The 20,532-nt window shown below is 43.1% G+C and overlaps 1 protein-coding gene and 1 non-coding gene across 11 annotated transcripts; one reads left to right on the top strand and one right to left on the bottom strand.

Moving 5' to 3' along the window:
• Positions 1-2,024: 2,024 nt before the first annotated feature.
• LOC121829883 (U6 spliceosomal RNA) lies at positions 2,025-2,127 on the bottom strand. The gene has a single exon (XR_006072942.1). It is a non-coding gene; the product is annotated as a U6 spliceosomal RNA (small nuclear RNA).
• A 1,698-nt stretch (positions 2,128-3,825) lies between these two features.
• On the top strand, positions 3,826-16,181 carry LOC102911209 (zinc finger protein with KRAB and SCAN domains 3). 10 transcript variants are annotated; one of them, XM_006988886.4, is made up of 6 exons: positions 3,826-3,959; positions 9,769-10,243; positions 11,365-11,512; positions 11,807-11,871; positions 12,132-12,255; positions 14,465-16,181. In XM_006988886.4, exons 2-6 carry the CDS (start codon positions 9,827-9,829, stop codon positions 15,370-15,372), a joined length of 1,662 nt encoding a protein of 553 aa, XP_006988948.1. In that variant the 5' UTR covers positions 3,826-3,959; positions 9,769-9,826; the 3' UTR covers positions 15,373-16,181. The 10 variants fall into 10 exon arrangements, with proteins under 10 accessions (XP_006988948.1, XP_006988947.1, XP_006988949.1 ...); XM_006988885.4 differs by having other exon boundaries at positions 3,829-3,959; positions 9,766-10,243; XM_006988887.4 differs by having other exon boundaries at positions 3,919-4,238; positions 9,766-10,243.
• Positions 16,182-20,532: the final 4,351 nt, after the last annotated feature.

Below are 20,532 nucleotides of genomic sequence, written 5' to 3'. Positions count from 1 at the left end.
TTATATCGTTTACAGAAAAATGGATACATTTGGTGATAATCATACTAACCAAATTAATTCAGTTTCAGAAAGACAAATATTTCATGCTTTCATTTGTAGTTCCTAGATTTCATATAGATACATAAAATCATGTATGTGCTTTTGACAAAAAGAAGCAAAATTCTAGAGCAGCAGTTCCTAGCGTGTGGATCGCAAACCCCTGTAGGGGTCGAATGACCCTTTCACAAGGGTCGCCTAAGACCATTGGAAAACACAGATATTTACATTATGATTCATAACAGTAGCAAAATTACAGTTAGAAAGTAGCAATGAAAATAATTCTATGATTAGGGGATCACCACAACATGAGGAACTGTATTAAAGGGTCACCACAGCATTAGGAAGGTTGAGAACCACTGGTCTAGAGGAACAATATTAAATGCAGATGCAGGGAGGGGGAAAGGGACTTGTGGAGGGCTATACTCAAAGTACAGTATATAGTTGTATGAGAAATGTCCTTATACAATCCAATGTCCTGTGTAATGAATATTCACCAATGGAAATGTTAATTGGGGATGCAAAGTTGTCCTCATCATCCCTCCCTTTTCCTCAGCTGCCTATTCTCTCAAAACCAGACAGATCCTAGGGGATGATAGTTAAGAACTGCAAACCAAACAGTTGCCCCAGTCAAAGCTGTAATGCCAGATGGGGTATGTTTTCTAAAAAACAGACTAGTAGAACCTCATGTATATAATATGCAGTTGTTGAATTTGCAATTGCATTCTCCTATCTCTTTGGAAAGGTGAATAAGAAATTCATATTTGCAAAAGATGAGCAAAATTTTAGTTTCTGTTTTCCAGAGTTCTTGTGGTGGTTTGAATAAGAATGGCCACCATAGGCTCATAGATTTGAATGCTTCTTCATCAGGGAGTGGCACTACTTGACAGCGATTAGGAGGTGTGGCCTTGCTGGAGTAGGAGGGGCTTTGTTGGAGGAAGTGTGTCACTGGGTGTGGGCTGTAAGGTTTCAAAGGGCCAAGCCAGTCCCAGTGTCTTCCTCTTCCTGCTTCCTGCTGATCTGGATGTGGAACTCTCAGCTACTTCTCCAGCACCATGTCTGCCTGCATGGTGCTATGCTTCCTGCCATGATAATAATAGACTAAAGCTCTGAAACTGTAAGCAAGCCCTAATGAAATTCTTTTATAACAGTTGCTGTGGACGTGGTGTCTCTGTACAGCGATAGAACAGTGACCAAGACAGTTCCTCTCCTATGCATCTTATTATAGTGAGAAGGACCTGGAGAACCGGACACTGTTTTTATTAATAATTAATTTTTTTCCAGGCCCTATCACATCTGCATCCACAACTCCATTCACAGGAAGCAGAGAGAGCTAACTCAAAAGGACAGGAATCTTTTGACTCTCAAAGCCCAACCCCAGTGACATACTCTCCCCTGGAAGGTCACACCTCCTAATCCTCCCCCAACAGCCACCATGTATTCAAATGTAGGCACTTGTGGAGGTCATCTCCTTCACACCACTACATTTAGTTTAAGAGAAACCCTGCTTAGAGTTCATAAAGAAGCAATCCTATATGTTTTAAAAAAAATGAAAGTTTTTTTTTTACTTTACTGTGGAATTGATCTTTGTGTGACATGTTAAGTAAAACCCAATTATTTTTTCCCTTCCCTTAGCTACCGAAATGCCATCTATTTGCCAAGTAGCTCCTTCTTTCTCCAGTGACTTAGAATGCCACTTTTGCCATGTGTTGAACATCTGCACATATGTATTTGTTTCCCCATGCTCAGTGCTGTTCCACAGATCTCCTTGTCTTTAGTGGTGTCTGTATTACAGTGTTGAAACTCCTTTGCATTTTAAACCAGTCTTTATTTCAGGCAAAGCAAGTTTTGCATTACTTCCATGTGCTCAAGAATTTAATTGCATATTCATGACTCTCATTATTCCATAAGAATTTAAAGTAGACCAATTGGGTTCCATTGGATACACAGGATTGGAATTTCTATTGACTCTGGATTGATTTTTTTTTAAGAATATGGAATGCTTCGTGAATTTGCATGTCATCCTTGTACAGTGGCCATAATAATCTGTGTACCTGTCTAATTTTAGGATATGGTACTGAAGCAAGCACTCTGCACAGAATTTCTGTATTAACTTAGGAAAGAATAACACCCTAATGATGTTGCATTCTCAAATACACAGATATGGTATATTATCTTTCATTATTTGGTAGGGGTATCTTTCATTAGGTATATACTTTTATGGTTTAAAATTCTATTATTATTGGACAATTTCATGCACATATTGTGAGTTTTGATCATCTTCACCTCTCATCACCCTCTCCCTTCCTCACTGAAACCATTTCCCACTGAAATCCTTCTTCCCAAGGCCTCTCTACCTTGATGTCTTTGTGTGAGTGTGACCCACTGAGTTTAATTATGGTTGGTTGCATGATCATGAGTGGGGTTGTTTTGTTTTATGAGGATGGATCTCACACTAATCCAGGACTCACAATGTAGAGCAAGCTGGCCTGGAACTTGAACCTGTTACTTGAAGTGATTCTCCTTCCTCAGTTTCTCACATGCTGGGATATGAACCCACATAGCTAGCTCTTAACTATCTATCCTTAATAAATAAAGCCTTATGTTTCCATTTATATTTTCTTGCTACTGTAATGGTTGCCTTTTTAAGGTGATGTTTTCTTATTTGGGTTGGTTATGAAAAATGTAATTATCAATTTTTAAAATTTAGTATCTTAAACCTAAATTTGCTAATTATGATAATTTGAAAATTATATTATCTTGGATTTAATATAAAAGTCATTCAGAATGGTCCTTAAAAAGTTATGTATTTATAATTAATATTTTAATCAGAAAATGCAACTAGTTGTAAAATTTTAAAAAACACATTCCCCTCATCTCTCTGTCCCCTTTTCCTCCAGTTTCTAAACATTTGCATAATTTTCTGATGCATTTCCTTAGGATTTCTTTGTGATGATACAAGCAAATATCATTTTCTTTTTACTTTTTTGTATTCACAGAGATGTCAGACTGTACAAGGACTCATTGTTTTCCTATCTTCCTGTGGTTGTCCTTGGGAAAATCCTGTTTTGAAAGTCTCTTGGTGCTAGAACCATCTTTCCTAGATAAATGTAGCTACCTCATCAAAGACGCCTCTCTTTACAACAGAGATCATCCCAAGAAAACGCAGCTGGACACAATGCAGAGATCAACAGATACATCTACATCGAAGCTCCTGCATCTATGGCTCAGAGGACATGGAGGAAGAGAAGCCAAAAAAAGACTGTTAAGAGCCAGAATACCCGAAGTCAGCTGTGAAGCAGTTCCTCCTAGAAATGGCTGCATACACAAGACAGGAACAATAGACATGTTAACTTTCAAGGGGGTAAAATTTCACAGGGTACCACCCTTAATCAAAGAACCACAGGCAATTATTGACTGCTGGGAAGTGGAGAATTAGTCTATCCCAGAGATGAGAATGGTCAGCCTTGAAATCATATATACACAAAGAACAAAAAAACAGACTTAGCAGGTTGAGTTTATATCTATAATGTGTGTATAAATATTGTATAATTACTATATAATAATATATTATATATATAATGTGTGCGTGCATATACCTATACACATACATGACTGTAACAAAAATAAAAGGCTATCAACTTGAGAGTGGGAGGGGATGGGAGGGTTACTTGGAAAGAACTGGAGGGAGGAAAGGGAGGAGAGAAAGTGATGTAATTCTACTTCAGTTAAAAAAATATTTTTTTTTTTAATTTTTTTTCTTTTCCGGAAGCAACCACGAACAGGAGGGAGAAGAGGGGAAGGCAACCATAGAGTGTCGCTGTTGCCTAGAGAGGCCGGAAGTGGCCCGTGCCCCGCCCCCCAGGGTCGGACTTTCGGACACTTTTGTGACTGCGGGGTGCTGCGCGGTGCTGCGATCGCGGGTGGGTTTGGGTCTCGTCTCGCTGCGGTCCTACGGCGGGCCCGGCTGCTTGTGGGTGGTGAGGGTGGGACAGAACATCTTCCTCCGCGGCCTAGCGGCGCCGGGAAAACAAACTCGGTGGCCACCTGGGCCGAGCGCCCGACAGGGCCTCCGGCGCCTCGCCTCGGGCCGGTTCCGGGTGTCTGGTCAGTCTCAGGGCCTTTGGAGATGGGATTCTTGGGTCATAGACTTAAGCTTTGAAAATGGGAGACGGCAGAGTTTTGCTTTTCCTGGAGACAAGGTCAGTTCCAAGGTCTTTATTCTGGGGTACTGGAAAAGAGCCAGAACTTTGGAGTCGGGTTGCCTGGTGGATTCTGGCCTCTGCTACTTTGTGACTTTCTCCCAGTCCCTTAACCTTTCTGTGTTTTGCTATTTTAGGGGATAACGATATCGCCTAACTTACTGGATTGTCGTGAGGAGTAAATGGCTGCATTTGTGCAAGGTGCTTAAAATAGTACCAGGCACGGGGTAATCTGCACAGCGTAAAGATGCTTTTATTATTACTGTTGCTGTTTCTAACTAGGACGGCACTTTCTCTTCGGTGACTGGCCTTGGTCCTGGCTGTTGTCTTTGAATTTTAGTGCTGTGTACCAGTTCTCTTTGTAATGGATAATTTCTGTATTTTAGGAGGGAAAATAAAACGTTCTGGAGAAGAGCCTGTCCGAAAGGAAAAAATTAAAAGTGGTTTGTGTAGTGTGTTGTGGTGTTCGGACTCAGAGTTTTAAAATCTTGGGGATGCCATTTTTGAAGGGGAGGAGGAGCTTGAGAAACGGGAGGAGCAGCAAGAGGTATCTTAACAGTGAAGAAGCATAAGGAAGGACCCTGGTGTGAGCTGACATTGCTGTTTTGCTCGTGCTTCGACCTGCCAGCTTTCTGACCCTCAGCAAGAATCCTCACCTGCATAAGGATGGCATGGATGGATGGTAGATATGATTGACAGGTAGACAGGTAGATTGGTGGTCGATTTAGAGAGACGTAAATCTGACACCGAGTCACACTAACGCCCTTCGTTCTTTCTGCAGGTTTTCAAGGCTAATACTGACCATATGTAGTTTACCATTGTCCTTGAATTGACATCTCTTGCAATCTTTGACAATCCTTTCATCTGCCTCCTTTTTCTTGGAGAATCTGGAGTTTTTAACATTCTCAGGATCTACAGGGATCCCTGTAGCATTCATTTTCCTGTTTGTAACTTAACAAAAGACTGAAAACCATGTCTTTGGTTTGCTTATTTGACAAACGCAGTCTTGATCCTGTACCTTTGTGCTCGGCCCAGTTGGGCCGAGACTCCAGGTAGGACAAGTGATGAGACGTGAGTGGTTGAAAATGACTTTTTAGAACGTACCAATGTTCATTTCCCTCCCTACACCCACCCCCTTTAATCTCGGGTTTACCCTTACCTCCCTTGACCCCACCGAAATGCTCTGGACTGTATTTAGGAAAGAAAAGATAGGATTTTGAGTAATATTTACGATTGTGTTGGGAAAGGTTTAAATGCAGGTCAGAGGAAAACGGGAACTGAGCGCGGCCGGCAGCCCATCAGCAGCAGTCCTTTTCACTCGTGGTTTGCCTGCCTCTCCCTTTCCTTCACTTCCTCTCTCCCCATCTGTCCTTCCCTGCCTCCCTTCCCCTCCTCTTCCTCCCTTCTTTTCTTCCTTTCATTCATTTTACAGCAAACTGGAGGCCAAGACATCCTAACATTTATCTGCAAGCGTGTCAGTGCTGAGATAGGAACTTTAATTTAGCCACACTGTCACAATAAACAGAATTGACGGCAGCTCTTTCATCCTGTGTTCACCGTTTGCTGATTGACCCACAGATGTCTTTTTACAGTCTGGGGATGTTGTTTAAACTGTGTGGTGTGTATTGAATTGCTGTCTCTTGTAATCTATGATAGTCTTGCCTTCCCTTTGCTTCCAGTTTAAAACTCCATTTATTTATGGGAGAATGTGCATTTTCATTATTCTCACATCAGTTGCTTTATTCTACTGATACTTAAAAACAACCCTTTATCTTTAGCTTCTTAGTTCTCGCACTTGGCCGCACTTTGGATCACACCAGTAGGTTGTCAAATACTGAGCCTGTGGCCCACCCCAGCAGCTTGTCCAGTTGACCTTGGCTCCCCAACTATCAGGAGGCTTTAAAAGCTTCCCAGTGATTTTCTTGTGTAGCATAGCTTTAATACTTTTAGTCTGCTCTTGTGTTTTTACCTGTATTTGAGTTCTTGGATCTAGAAGTATGATTAAATTTAGATCTGCTTATTTGAGAAAAAAATTAGGAGTATCCCAGATCTCTTGTGACAGCTAATAAGGAGGAAGTATTTTCTAACAGTTTTTTTTTTAACAGTTTATGTAATATTCATCCAGGTGTGATAGTTCACACCAGAAATCTCAGCTCTTGGAAAGTGGAGTCAGAAAGCTTGCCATGAGTTCAAGGACACCTTGGGCTATGTGGTAAACTCAAGGCCATCCTGGACTGGGGTGAGACTCTGTCTTATAAAACCAAAAGAAAAAGTACAATTAAGTCAAGGTTACTTAACTTCCATCTGTCATCTGTGCTGTCCCTTGAACTGTAGGAAGCTGGAATGAGAGAAATTCAAATGGGCACAGACTTGGAAATATCTTTCCCTTAGTAACTCTCCCAGCCTTACTCATTCTGATCTCCTTGTTCCAATGGGTAAAGAGGCGTGCTCTGACATCTCAGTGTACTCAGAGAACTTGGCAGGCAGGTCTAGCTTAAAATCTCAATCCTTCTGATTCACAGGAATCAGGTCTTCCATCCCTTTTAGGAAGCCCAGGTCATACAGCTGATAGTGGTGAGGAAGGGCTTCCATAAATGTCTTATTTCACTGCCCATGTTCTAACTCAGGTGGGATACTCAGGCAGCCTTTTTTGGCATGGGTTATGCCCACTTCAGCCCTTGTGAGGCACATTGGACAGCCACTGAATGCTCATCTAACACAGCTTTGGAGATCCACAGTGAAGGAAAAGGATGTGTACCTCTTTTAGTCATTCTGCATGGGTCAGATGTCTCCAGCTCATCCACTCATCCCTCTGCTGTCTGTTGTCCAACCATGGGAAACAAGCCTGCCTGCCTGCCTGTGTGCTGTGGAGGCAGCCTTTGTCCTTACCTTCTTAACCAGTCGACTACCTCCTCTGGCTTCTAAGTTTCCTGTAAGTTTAGAACACGGAGATGAGTCAGCATGTTTTCTAGTTTTGAAGTTTATTTCAAAAGTGAGTGTATGTGTGTGTGTGTGTTGTATGTTTATGTTCAAATGTGTGTGCACTTGTATATACTGGTACATGCACACGTATACACATGGAAGCCAGAGATCAGTATTGAATGTCTGCCTCTAATGCTCTCCACCTTTATTTTTATTTATCTATGTTTCTAAGACAGGTCTCTCACTGAACCTAGAGCTCACCGATTAGGCAAGAGTTAGCCATCAAATCTAGGGATCCTCGAGTCTCTAGATCCCCACTGTGAGAATTACACGTCCGCTCTCAATTTCTCTCTTTAGAGGTATGAGGTGTTTAGATCCATTTACAGAACGTTTGGAGAGCTTATTGTAGGGTTCAGATTTCCTAAATACTCTGGCAAAGTACCTAACAATATCACTTAAAGAAGGGTTTATTTGAAGATCCTGTCTGCCATAGGGGAAGTCAGAGGCAGAAGGCTGGGGTGGCTGGTCACATTCTGTCTGTAATCAGGAAGCAGAGAGAGAGGTTGATGCCGGCACTCTACTTTGTACTTTTTATTAGGTCTAGGACCTTACTTAGCCCAAGGAATGGTACTACCTATACACACAGTGAGTTTTCTTACCTTAGTTAAAGCTCTCTAACAATGCCCTCACAGAGTCTAAGTGATTCTAAACCCTGTCACGTTATCAAGATTAACTTGTGATAATTAAGACATCACTTAAATCATAACATATTAACTCTGGCCCCTGTAGTCACATTCATCTCGTAATGTAAAATGTGTTGTTGTCTGTCTCCAAATGTTCATATAGTATTTAGCAGTCCCAACGCTATATAAGTGCAGAGTCTTCTCTGCAACTCAGGCAATCTCTTAACTGTGAGCTGTAAAATCATACAAGTAATATGCTTCTAATGTGCACTGGCACACAGTAAACATTCCTGTTCCAAACATGAGGAATGGGAGCATGGCAGGGAGAGATTGGACTAAAGCAAGACTGAAACTCAGGAGGAAGACACCAAGTCCTACAGTCTGGGGCTCCTGATGGGCTCATGGGCTTAACACCTATGGGCAGCTCTACCTCTCCACTCTAATGTCTACAGCACACGGCCGCTCTCTGTTCCAGCTCTGTGTGTGCCTTGGCTTTTCTCAGCAGATGACCCGTGATCCTGGCATCTCCTATAGTTTGCAATCCCCATTGCAATTTAGGCTCTCTATCCCCAGCTTCATGCAATGGCCTTCTTATGGGAAATCTGACCACCACACAGCCTAGTCAGAGGGTCTTTCTGGAATTGTGCAAGCCTCCGTGATCCCCTAACTTTTATATCTTTCATGCTTGCAAAACCAGCACTACATGGATGATTCTTTCAAGTATTGTTTGCTTGAATTGTAGCTTGATTCCTTTATACCACTGTTGTAGTGGTCTCCGTGTGCCTCTGAGGCTAATGGGGGAGGGAGGGCAGCATATATCCATAAGGCAGCCATTTTGAATCAGTAAACTCTTGTGATGTTCTCAGTTTAGGCTCTCCCTTTTAAATGAATTTCACAAGTTAGGGTTTGGAATGGAGTGGATGGATGGGGTCTTGCTCTCAGATGTAGAAAACAAGATTTATCGTTCACAATGCTAGTGTGACAATTACAGAGGCTCTACCTGTCTACACCCTCATTATTTCATTACACTAGAACACACGCCTTTCCAGAAGAAACCACACTTTTCAAATACGTTTGGTTTCTCTGCTTACTGATTTGAATAAGAGCAGTGAATACTAGTCATGCCATGGCCTAAATGCTGTTTGTAATTTTTTTCTGCCAAATAAATTAGTCTGATTTTTTTTAATGCAATCTTAAGTTCCCATGGCATGGACTGAATGCAGCCAGATTCTTTGCCAGGATGTAAATGTAAACAGATTCTATTCCCGTTCCTGAAAAGGTCTTTTTCCACCTGAAACCCTATCAGCTAGGCTTCCACTGCTTACATGTTTCTGGCATTCTGGAATTCCCACCTCTCACCAGAATGGCCTGTTAAGCTTTACTTACATCCATCCAGGGCTTTAGCCTACAGCTCCAAACTCTGGCCTTCCTCTCCATAAACCAGTCCATAGATAAGAGACACACGGTCAAGTGTGTCACAGCAGTGGCCGCCCTCTCGGGTCTAGTCATGTCGGGTACTTTGTCTTTGCCGTGACAAAGCCCTCAACAGGAGCAAGGCTAGCAAGGACTTCTCTTGGTTGGCAGTTTGACCGTGCAGTTCAACATGGCGGCAGCGACACGCATTCAGTCTGTAGTGAGGGAGCAGAGATGAATGCTGCTGTTCCTTTCTGTGTGGGACCGGAGCCCGTGCAATGAGGCCACGGTGGATCTTCTGACTTAAGTTTAGCCTCTCCAGACCACCCTCACAGATATTCGTAGTTGATTCTAAGTCCCCCAGGATGGTACAGAATGAAAAGCTACAGAGGCATTTGAACAAGAGGATCTCCTCAGTTGTTCCATGGCAGCTTCCCCGGGGTCCTGGGTATAGGAGGGGGGGGAGCATTTGCAACTACAAGTGGCTCATAGTCATCTCCACCTCTCAGTAGTCTTTTGCAGAAATACAACTCAGAGCTACAGTGAAACGGAAGAACGACTCGGCCCGGGATGGCTAGAGAATCAAGGGAAAGCACAACCCTGGACTCGCACTCTGCAGAGGACCAGATGGAATTACTGGTCATAAAGGTGGAACAGGAAGAGGCCTCCCCCCTGGCAGAGGAGGCCAGTTGGCTGGGCAGCCCTGGGCCTGACCGCTCCCGCCAGCGCTTCCGCGCTTTCCGCTACCCCGAGGCCGCTGGGCCCCGGCAGGCGCTGAGCCGGCTCCGGGAGCTCTGCAGACAGTGGCTGCGGCCAGATATGCACAGCAAGGAGCAGATCCTGGAGCTGCTGGTGCTGGAGCAGTTCCTGACCATCCTGCCAGGGGAGCTGCAGGCCTGGGTGCGCGAGCAGCACCCCGACAGCGGGGAGGAGGTGGTGGCGCTGCTGGAGTACTTGGAGAGGCAGCTGGACGAGACACCTCCACAGGTAGAAGGAACAGGCTTAGGGTCTGAGCCCTGTGCTCTGTGCCTTCCAGAAACCTCAAGCAAGATCCGAGGGAGGCATTGCTTAGAGCCTGAGAAGTCTCAGTCTGAACTGGGAACCTGAGGCAACCAGCGAAGTGACCTGGACCCCTCAGAATAGTTAAGAGCACAGAGGAAAGTACGAGGATTGGAAAGAACGCAGTCCCAGTGAAGCTCGGTAGAATGTGTTGAGCAGAGTGGTGACCGGTTAGATATGCACTTCTTAGCTCGTGTGCTGAGTAAGACCCAAGGACAGGGCGGAGCAAGCGATACAAAGGCACACTGGACTCTGTAGTTTTCTTGGTTTGTCACGTGACAGCATCTTGCGTGCTGTGGTGCTTCTGCCGCCTTGCTTTGTCCTTCTCATTGACAGTGGAGGGAAAGTCCAGTTTTCTTAGCATCTAGAAAGGTTTTTCCCATCCAAATTCATGGACCCCTAGTAGAAAATGGGCTGGTTTTAACCTCTACCTTCTGGCCTATTTTAGGAGACAGTTTCCTCTCTGCATCCCTTTGTGGTTTCATCTTCAGGGGACACATGGCTTTCTAACCAGTGACCAAAGTCAAAGTTCTGGGCTTGGAATTATTGCCTAAGTTTATAACAGTGAAAAGTCACCACAGCCTCTGACCTTCATTCTGTGTAAAAGCTGTGGGAATGCTGAGCAGTAGAAGAGAACAGAACTTGGAAACTAACGTAATGATCTAGAAGCAAACCTGCATAGGACAGTACATGCCACACTGTACTGGGTGGTTTCATACACTGTGTGGACTAAACTGGAAACAGCATCCTCAGTGTTCTGATAAGCAGTTAGCATGTAATGGATTTCTATCACCATTTTCCTAAATGGGTTCATAAGTCTACGTGTGTGTAATAGGAAGCATTGAATGGACTGTGGAAACATCTGCCTAATCTACCATCTTAGCTTTGTCATTTAGCTGAGTGATTTTGGATAAGCTGCACCCTCATGAAGTTGTTGTTTACATTAAATGAGAACCAATTTGTAGAATTTGGAGACACTGTCAAGCTGAACGTACTTTGAAAATGTCTAATAAATAGATGAAAAATACGAATAAATGAATGACTTCTAGGTTCCAGATGATGACGATGGGCAGGAACTCCTTTGTTCCAAGGCGGTACTGCTGACATCAGCTCAGGGCTCAGAAAGTAGCCAGATGGAGCCCATGGAGCCTCTGCTTAAGCAGGAGTCTTTGGGATCCCTGTCCTCAGAAGTCAGAGGTCAGTATTACTAAGCTTTGTCTTTTCCTTTTGGTGTTGGTGCATGTGATGAAATCCAGGACCTCACACATGCTAGTCAAGTGCTTTCTCAATGAACCATAGTCAGGGTTCCAAGAACTTTTGCGTATCTTCAGAGGACAGCTTTGGATCTGGTGGCAGTCAGGTATTTTGGAAAGGAAAATATTTTATAAACTTGTATTTGCATGAATTTATTAATCAAGCTTTTAAACCTGGGTTCACAATGCGAGGAGGCTGGCTGCCTGTGTGAGTCTCACCCAGAGCTCTTTGTTGCAGTCACCCAGGGGGGCCACTGTGGAGAAGATGGAGTGACAGTTCCCAGGCTCCCTTCAGAGTTGCAGGTGAGCTACAGCTGCTCCCCGCCTCAACATCCTTTACTCCTCCTGTTCTTTCTTCCCACTCCATCCCTGTCCTGCACTCTCCACCCCTTTCCCGGTGGGTGGGGGTGTGAATTTCTTTATTCATCCCAAGATCTGTTGACTGTTAAACTTCCCATTGAATGTTTGAGGCTTTGCCATTTGGGGGAGGAATGAGTGAGCCTGTGAGCTTGCAACCCAGACATTCCCTGTTCCATTTCTTTGGTGGACTTTTATTCTTTTAGGGGTTGCTGAAAATGGAAGATGTAGCCCCAGCCCTTTCCCCCAGATGGACAGAGCAGGATCCGTGTCAGATGAACCTCTACAAAGATGAAATGCAGGAGAACTCTGGCAGCCTGGTTTCCCTAGGTAAGACTGATGGGTACTAATTTCTTCTCAGGCTTCTTGCTACCTTTTCTGTAATAGAACCTACTTCCCCTGTTAGGCAGTTAGAAGCTGTTGAGCCCATTAGGTTTGAAATTATAGACACACTTTGAAAGCCTATTAATGACAAGCTCCTTAATGCTTGTAATCGTGATTCTTTGTCTTCTGTCACAGTTAGGATTTCCATCGCTGTGACAAAACACTGTGACTAAAAGCAGCTTGGGGAAGAAAGGGTTTATTTCAGCTCACAGTTCCACAGCAGAGTCCAACATCGGAGTCAGGACATTAACTCAAAGCAGAAACCTGGAGGTAGAAACAGAAGCCATAGCAGGGTGCTGCTTACTGGCCTGGTTTTCATGGCTTATTCAGCCTGTTTTCTTGTATACTCCAGGTCGACCTGCTCAGGAGAGGCACTGACATGAGCTAGGCCTTCCTACATTTCTAATTCATCAAGAAAATGCCCCACAGACTCACTTACAGACCAGTCTTCTAGAGGGATCATCTCAATTAAGATCCCTTCTTTCCAGATATGCCCAGGCTTGTGTCAAGTTAACAAAAACCAAGTAGCACACCCCCCGAGCGGTGTAGTCAAGATGAGTGGGATAAAGTAGATCCCATCCTAGTGGTGTTCTGGCTCAGAGGAGATGCTGTATAAAGACTGAGTTCTGGGGCTGTGTATCTCAGAGCTAGAACACTTGCCTAGCAAGTATGAGACCATGGCTTCAATGAACTGGGAAGAAAATCTTCCCTTCCCCTTCCTATTCCCATCCTTGACTAGTGAAAAAGCTGAGGAGCCTCTCCATAAGAAATGGGTCATGGGGTCACAGTGTGAGAATTAGAAGCAACATTAGATACGAGCTATAATAGGTCCTAGCCCTAGAGGCAAGGACACAGAAGGTTGTCCAACTTGTCAGAGGTCACACAACACATTAGTGGCTCCAGTTTTGTCTCAGAGAGCTGATGCTCTATTCTGGTGTGCCTGCCACTGCCAGGGCACAGTTCACCATAACTCCCTTTGTCTGTGAACACTGCAGGAATCTTTTCACTTGCCCTGTGTTCCTTTACCTCCTGTGCTCAGTCCTTCTCGCATCTATTCTAGTTTGTTTTCTCGTGCTATAATAAATACAATGTGACCCAAATACTGTGGCTCTTTGAAGGAATCAAGGGTTTATCCCCATGGCACAGTTGAGAGAAATCAGAGCAGGAAGCTCAGGGCAGGGACAGAAGCAGGGACCACTGAGAAATGCCACAAACTGGCTTGCTCCCTTACTTTCTTTTACAGTAAGAACAACCTGCCGAGGGAATGACACCCTCCACAGTGTGCTGGGCCCTCCCACATCAGTGACTAAACAAGAAAATGTCCCACAGCCTTGCCCACAGACCAATCTGATGGAGGTGGTTCCTCAATTGAGATAACCTTTCAGATGTGACTCTAGTTTGTGTCAAGTTGACAAAAAGTAACCAGCACAAATTAGTTGACCCTTGTCAACTTGACATACAAAAACATCACTATTAAATCATAACCTTTCCTATCTTGTTTATCCCCAAGATCTTACATTAATATCCCAATACAAAACAGTATAATTTTTAAAAATCTCATAGTCTTTTTAAAAATCTCAATACTTTAGAATTCAGAGTCTTTTAAAAATATCCAGTCTCTTTAACTGTTGGTTCTTATAAAATTAAGAACATGTTAAATGATTCTTTACTCCAAAAGGGAAGGACAGGGGCATAAAAACAATCACACTTAAGCAAAGCCAAAATCCAGCAGTGTAGCTTCAAATGTTGTAGCTCAGTGTCCAAGATCTAATGACTTTTTGGCCTCCAAAGGTTTGGTCAGCTCCACTTCTCTCCAAGAGAGAACATGTAGTATTTAGGTTTATGTCTATGTTGCCTTTCTATTATTACAACTTAGAGGTTCCCATCCACCTCCACTATGTATCCACCGAAGTCGTTAGTTCTCGTTATTTTTCCTCTGTTCCCTCCACTCTTGGTTATACCCTTCTTCCAACAGCCCCATTCCTGTCTTCATGTTTCCCTAGCTTTTCTGTTACCCTCCTTTTTGTCCCATCCTAATTTCTGCATTTAAATGCTTAGCCTTGGTGTCTATATAGACCTTTGTAGTTCATGTCTCCATTCATCACAGTGCTCCTATGCAGCACACAATTAACAGTTGTTGGCATTTGTGTTTCAGATCAGGAGATGCAGACTAAGATCAGGGACTTACCTCCAGCTGAGGACTACACAGAACAAAAGCCTGAGCAGACACTGTGCTTCCTGACCGAAGACACTGCTCAGATTGCTGCAGGTGCAGAAGCCAGTGAGCAGGAAGGCAAGTCACAGACAGCACAGAAGAGTGCCACCGGAAACAGGCGGTTCTACTGCCGAGAATGTGGAAAGAGTTTCGCTCAGAGTTCAGGCCTAAGTAAACACAAAAGAATCCACACTGGATTGAAACCCTATGAATGTGAGGAGTGTGGCAAAGCCTTCATTGGAAGCTCAGCTCTCATCATTCATCAGAGAGTTCACACTGGCGAGAAACCATATGAGTGTGAAGAATGTGGCAAGGCCTTCAGTCACAGCTCAGATCTCATCAAGCACCAGAGAACCCACACTGGGGAAAAGCCCTACGAGTGTGATGACTGTGGGAAAACCTTCACCCAGAGCTGCAGCCTCCTTGAACATCACAGAATCCACACTGGAGAGAAGCCATACCAGTGCAATATGTGTCCCAAAGCCTTTAGGCGGAGCTCACATCTCCTGAGACATCAGAGGACCCATACTGGGGATAAAGATTTCTTTGTTCCAGAACCTTACTGGGAAAGTCAGAGTAGGGTGGAAAGCCATTGGGAAAATATTGAAACTCCTGTGTCTTATCAATGCAATGATTGTGAGAGAAGTTTCAGTAGGATTACAAGCCTGATTGAACACCAGAAAGTACACACTGGTGAGAAACCTTTTGAGTGCAAAACATGTGGAAAAGGCTTCACCCGACCTTCATACCTTATTCAGCATCAGAGAAGACACACAGGGAAGAAAACTTCTGTCACAGTGACCCCTGCTGTACATTCCGAAGTTGGTGTTCAACTGTCATTGAACTGAAGGCACCCGTGCGTGAGCTCCTATTGACTGCAGAAGTCACAGGCTAGGGCTCTATTAATAATGCGCATCCTCAGATATTAGGGATCTGGCTGAGACTCATTATCTTCTACATGCTAGGAGGTAACTAGAGAAAAACAAAGAATCTTATTTCGTAGGTTATGAGAAAGAGTTGTCTGCAAGAGTTCTCACCCATGGAATCAAATGGGCTTCCTGACTGGCAAATTGCCTTCCCTTGGCCTGCATCTCAGGTCTCCTGAGGGATGCTTATGCTTTGGGGGCGTTCCTCTGACCCTTTGTTAGGCTAATGAGCCCTTCATAAGTGGTCAGACTTGGAAATCTTATGTCCTGCTTTGTGCCTTGTATACAGGTGCTAATTAATAAACATTTATTAAATATACTGGTGAGATTTCCTACATAGCTCTGAAAACCCATTATTATCTGGAAATTTTCACCAAGGCCATTTGTATATCTTTAAAAAAAAAAGATGTTTTAGATTGAGTCAATGTAGTACTGCTTTGTTTTTGTTTTTGTTTTTGATTTTTGCCAAGTACCCTGACTTGGCAGGGGAGGGGTGAAGGTGAGGTTATTGTGCTAGAATCCTTTAATTCTTTACCTAATTTGGAATTCTGTGAGAGTGCCTTAAACAGCTTCCTTAGCATTAAGTCATTGTGAATGTGCCACCCATGGAATTCCACTAATATTTTTTTTTCTGTTAATTTTGTTACTCTTGGGAGAAAAAAAAAAAAAAAAACCCTTTCCTACTCATGTAGTGTGAAAAGCAGTTTCAGAATAAAGTGATCAATGTCTAAGGCTTTAGCCTCTTGATTCTCACTTTGGTGGTTATCTGGGACCTAACCCAGAGCTCCGGCCTCCTCTCTGTATGTCATACCCACAGGCTCACCTGTGCTAAGGCAGTGGGTTATATCACCAAGAGACAAAGGCAAACAAAGCCCCTCAGAGCTGGGGGAGGTTCAAAAGTGCATGTGGTGCAGCAGGGTTATTCACAAGATCCTGTGTGTGGAGCGAGCGTTCGCAGGGCGTCACTGCTGGATAAACAGCATTTGGTCTCGTCAGTGCTCTGTTCCACACTGCTTCCTACAGGGAGAGGGATTCCACAAGCCACACCACATGAGCAGTGACACTGGTCATCTGCTGCGTTCTTGTATGACCAGCTTCCCAAGGAAGAACTAGAATCAGACATTTGCTGATTCATATCATATCCTACAGTACTGCTGGGGAATTAACTATGTGAACATTCTCTAGCTTGGCTCTGTCTTTTACTTGAGAATATTTCAGTAGCCAGGCTTAATCCCAGCACTTGGGAGGCAGAGGCAGGTAGATTTCTGAGTTCTGATCTACAGAGCAAGTTCCAGGAAAGACAGGGCTACACAGAGAAACCCTGTCTCAAAAATAAATAAATAAAAATAAAAACAACAAACAAACAAACAAACAAAACAAAACAAAAAAGAAGAACCTATTACAATAGAGCACTTGTTCTTGCGGAGGATCCAAGTTCAATACTCAGTACCCACATGGTGTCTTGAAGCTTTCCACAATCCAGTTCCAGGGAATCCAACACCCTCTTCTGACCATTGAGGGCACTACTAAGCACACGGTGCAGACATACATATGAGCAAAACACTCATAAATAAATCTAAACATCTTTTAAAAGAGATTCAGGAACATGGTGTTTGATGTTCTACTTTTCTCAAAGATCATTCACCTACAACATATTGATAGTAAACTGAACAAAACCTACCCCTGCTAAGTCCATATTTCATCAAGCCAGTAAATTCACACCAAATATTTAAAATAAGAATTGCTTGCTTTGGAATCCAGAACTCCAGTGTGAGTGCAAGTCTTTGCTTTCTTACTCCAAATCACCTGTAACCAATGCTACTTAATTACACAGGTGAGTAATTTATGCTCACTCTCAGTAACTCCCCCTGGACACTGCAGATCAGCATTTGGTTGGTTGATTGGTTGGTTGGTTTTGGTTTGTTCATTTGTTTGTTTTGTTTTTTAATCATGGTGGAAATTTCAGGCTTGTCAATTGAAGTCAGTACTGTGAAAGTGTTTATTACATATATTTCAAATGGAGTTGCTTCTATAAAGGTCTTAGGACGCCTGCTTTCTTGCAAACTTTTGTTAGTCTATGGCAGTGGTTCTCAACCTTCCTAATGCTGTGACCCTTTAATACAGTTCCTCATGTTGTGACCCCCCAACCATAAAATTATTTCATTGATACTTAACTGTAATTTTGCTACTGTTACGAATTGTAATGTAAATATCCGATATGCAAGATACCTGATATGTGATTCCCCAAGGGGGCTGTGACCCACAGGTTGAGAACCACAAGTGCATCACTTCTTAGGATAAAAATACTCTCATTACTATATCTAGTTATATTTCTCAGTTGATTTCTGGCATCAGCAGGCTTCCATAGTTATAGCAGCAATGTTGGGATTCTGAAGTTTGGATATAGCAAACATTTCTAGTTTGATTTCACGATGATTTTGCTTATGTGATAAATTCTCTCTCACCAAATGCATTTTTTTAAAACTAGGAATCAAGTTATTATCTAACTCCCTCAGAGACTTATCTAGATCTGTGTTTATGAGTTTCCACGGTCTGGTACATCAAGGTTTTCAGAAACCTATAGACACATGTTTGACAAATCCTAATGTAAGTGGTTTGCGTTTCAATAATAAATAAATAATATTTAAAAATAATAATGGTTAGTTTTATTTTAATTAATTTATTAAATTTGATAATATTTAAAAATAAATGATAAATAATAATAAACCATTTTAATAGTGTGAGTTCTTAAATGTAAAAATACATGGCATGGTTTCTAAACTCTCTCAACATGTATTTTCCTGCAGAAAATCAATACAATGTATGTGTGTGTTGGAGGGAGTATATCTTTAAGGAATTGGGTTGTGTGATTATGGACCTGCTTTCTGTAATCTGGAGGGAGACCAAAGGTGTAGGTTTCAGTTCAAAAGCTACACGGCTCCAGACTCAAGAACAACAATGTTCAGTTAGCATCCAAGGTCTAAGAAAGCCAGTGTCAGGCTCAAGACATTGGCCAGAATGGTATCACTTTCTAGGGAGAGTCAGCTTTTTTGTTCTCTCAGGCCCTTAACTGATTGTATGAGAGCCGGGGATGGGGATGGGGCAGTGTATTTACTGAATTACCGATTCAAATGTTAATCTCCAAAACCACCTTCACAAGCACACTCATGATGTCGGACCAAAATCTGTGGCCCAGAGAACACATGAAATTAACCCTCCTGATGCTGCAGGTGAGTATTAGAGCATTCGAATTTCGCATCACACTGCCACATGTTTGGTGTGTATTTCGTAACCCAGACTGACCTCAACTTCTCTTTGAGCCAAGGATGGTCGTAAACTCCGGCTCCTCTTGCCTCCACTTCCCAGGTGCTGGGATCACAGGTGTGCATTAGCACAGCTGGCTGGCTCCCACCTCTTCCCTCTGTAATTCTTTCTGTTGGTAGTGGAGCTGAGCAGGGTTGTCTGTAGTCTCTCTAGATCAGAACAGAAGAGGAGCAGTTTGAGGCTGAGATAAATGACTGTTCTACAAGCACCCAAAGTAGACTCCGATTCGAGAAGAGTTCCTGTTAACTCACAAAACTGACTGCTTCTATTTTTCTTTTGATATAAAATACCCAGGCACTTAATGCTTAAGACTAAAGTGTTTCTATCCTGTTTTCAGAAATGGGGAGTTCTCTATTTCCAAACAAACTGTGTCTTTAAAACCATCCTGTGACCTGACCATGCTGGGACAGGTTAAAAGGAATCAAAGATGGACGAGAGCGTGAGGAGTAAATTTTCTTCCCTCTCACCGATTCATTTATGTCTTCATTTTTTTTGTCCACCTAACAGGGAACTGACTACGTGTATCATAGCTGCCTGGCAACCAGCATTGTCTGCGTGTGCCACACAGACTGGCATTTCACACAAGATGGCCTAAGCCCTGTAGTAGCCTACCCTGAACAGAAGCTGATATTCTGAGTAACACGACCACTTCCCATTCGGCTTCCTGCCCACCAGGAGGCTTTCATGAGATACATGCTTTCCCATAGTGAGGACTGAGGCTCTGTACATCATTAAAGGTGTAATTTCAAACTTAGGAAAACTACTTATCTGCAGCATGACAAGAGCTTCTTAGCTACAGAATGGCACGTGCCTGTATAATGTCTTTTGTGCCACCCTGCATGTGATGGTTGGCCTTGGATGTTGACTGTACCAAGAGATGCCTCTAACACCAAGGCTAAGACTTCATCCTTGTCACTGCTGCCGCCACTGCCATGTCCTCCTGGGGAATGAGTACATACACACACAAAATAAAAATTCAAACAGGGAGATGCCTGGACTTGTGAAAGGTGTTTCTATCTGTGTATCTATGAGGGTGTTTCCAGATCTGAATAATTACATTACTTTCGTTGCTGTGATAAAATACCATGACCAAAGGCAACTTAAGGAAGAGAGTTTTATTTTTTCCTTTTATTGAAAATATTTTTTTTTTCATACAGTATATTCTGATTATGGTCTCCCCTCCCCTATTCCTTCCAGTTCTTCCCCCCCTCCCCTCCCATCCAGACCACTCTCTTTCTGTCTCCTTAAAAAACAAGCATCTAGCCAGTGGTGGTGGTGGCACATGCCTTTTATCCCAGCACTCTGGAGGCAGAGGCAGGCAGATCTCTGTGAGTTCAAGGCCAGCCTGATCTACAGAGTGAGATCCAGGACAGCTAGGGCTACACAGAGAAACCCTATCTCAAAAACAAAACAAAACAAAACAAAAACAATAAAATAAGATAAATAAAAAAACCAAACAAATTGGAATACGACCAAACAAGAAAAAGAGCCAAAGAAAAAGCCTAAGAAACACATACAGATGCATAGGCGCACGTGTTCACACTCAGGAATCCCATGAAAACCCAGAATTGGAAGCACAGAATATATATGAAAAAGGCCTACAAGGTAAGAAAAAAAAAAAAACCCTCCCTGACTTAACATTATGTGACAAAGAACCTCAAAAGATGCTGGTGTTGGCCATCTACTGCTGGACATGGGGCTACCCTTAGGAATGGTTTGTTTCCCTAGTGAAGCCCTCTTGGAGAAAATGAATTTTTG

This window comes from Peromyscus maniculatus, chromosome 5 (genome assembly GCF_049852395.1).
Source record: "Peromyscus maniculatus bairdii isolate BWxNUB_F1_BW_parent chromosome 5, HU_Pman_BW_mat_3.1, whole genome shotgun sequence".
NCBI classification, from domain to species: domain Eukaryota; kingdom Metazoa; phylum Chordata; class Mammalia; order Rodentia; family Cricetidae; genus Peromyscus; species Peromyscus maniculatus.
This window is presented reverse-complemented; position numbering and strand designations above follow the sequence as displayed.

What these genes read in the sequence shown, in the direction of transcription:
- LOC102911209 (XM_006988886.4), top strand. Translation starts at nt 9,827, where the DNA reads ATGGCTAGAGAATCAAGGGAAAGCACAACCCTGGACTCGCACTCTGCA. An exon ending in TGGACGAGACACCTCCACAG is followed by an intron (nt 10,244 to 11,364) that starts GTAGAAGGAACA and finishes AATGACTTCTAG; the next exon opens with GTTCCAGATGATGACGATGG. An exon ending in TGGCAGCCTGGTTTCCCTAG is followed by an intron (nt 12,256 to 14,464) that starts GTAAGACTGATG and finishes TTTGTGTTTCAG; the next exon opens with ATCAGGAGATGCAGACTAAG.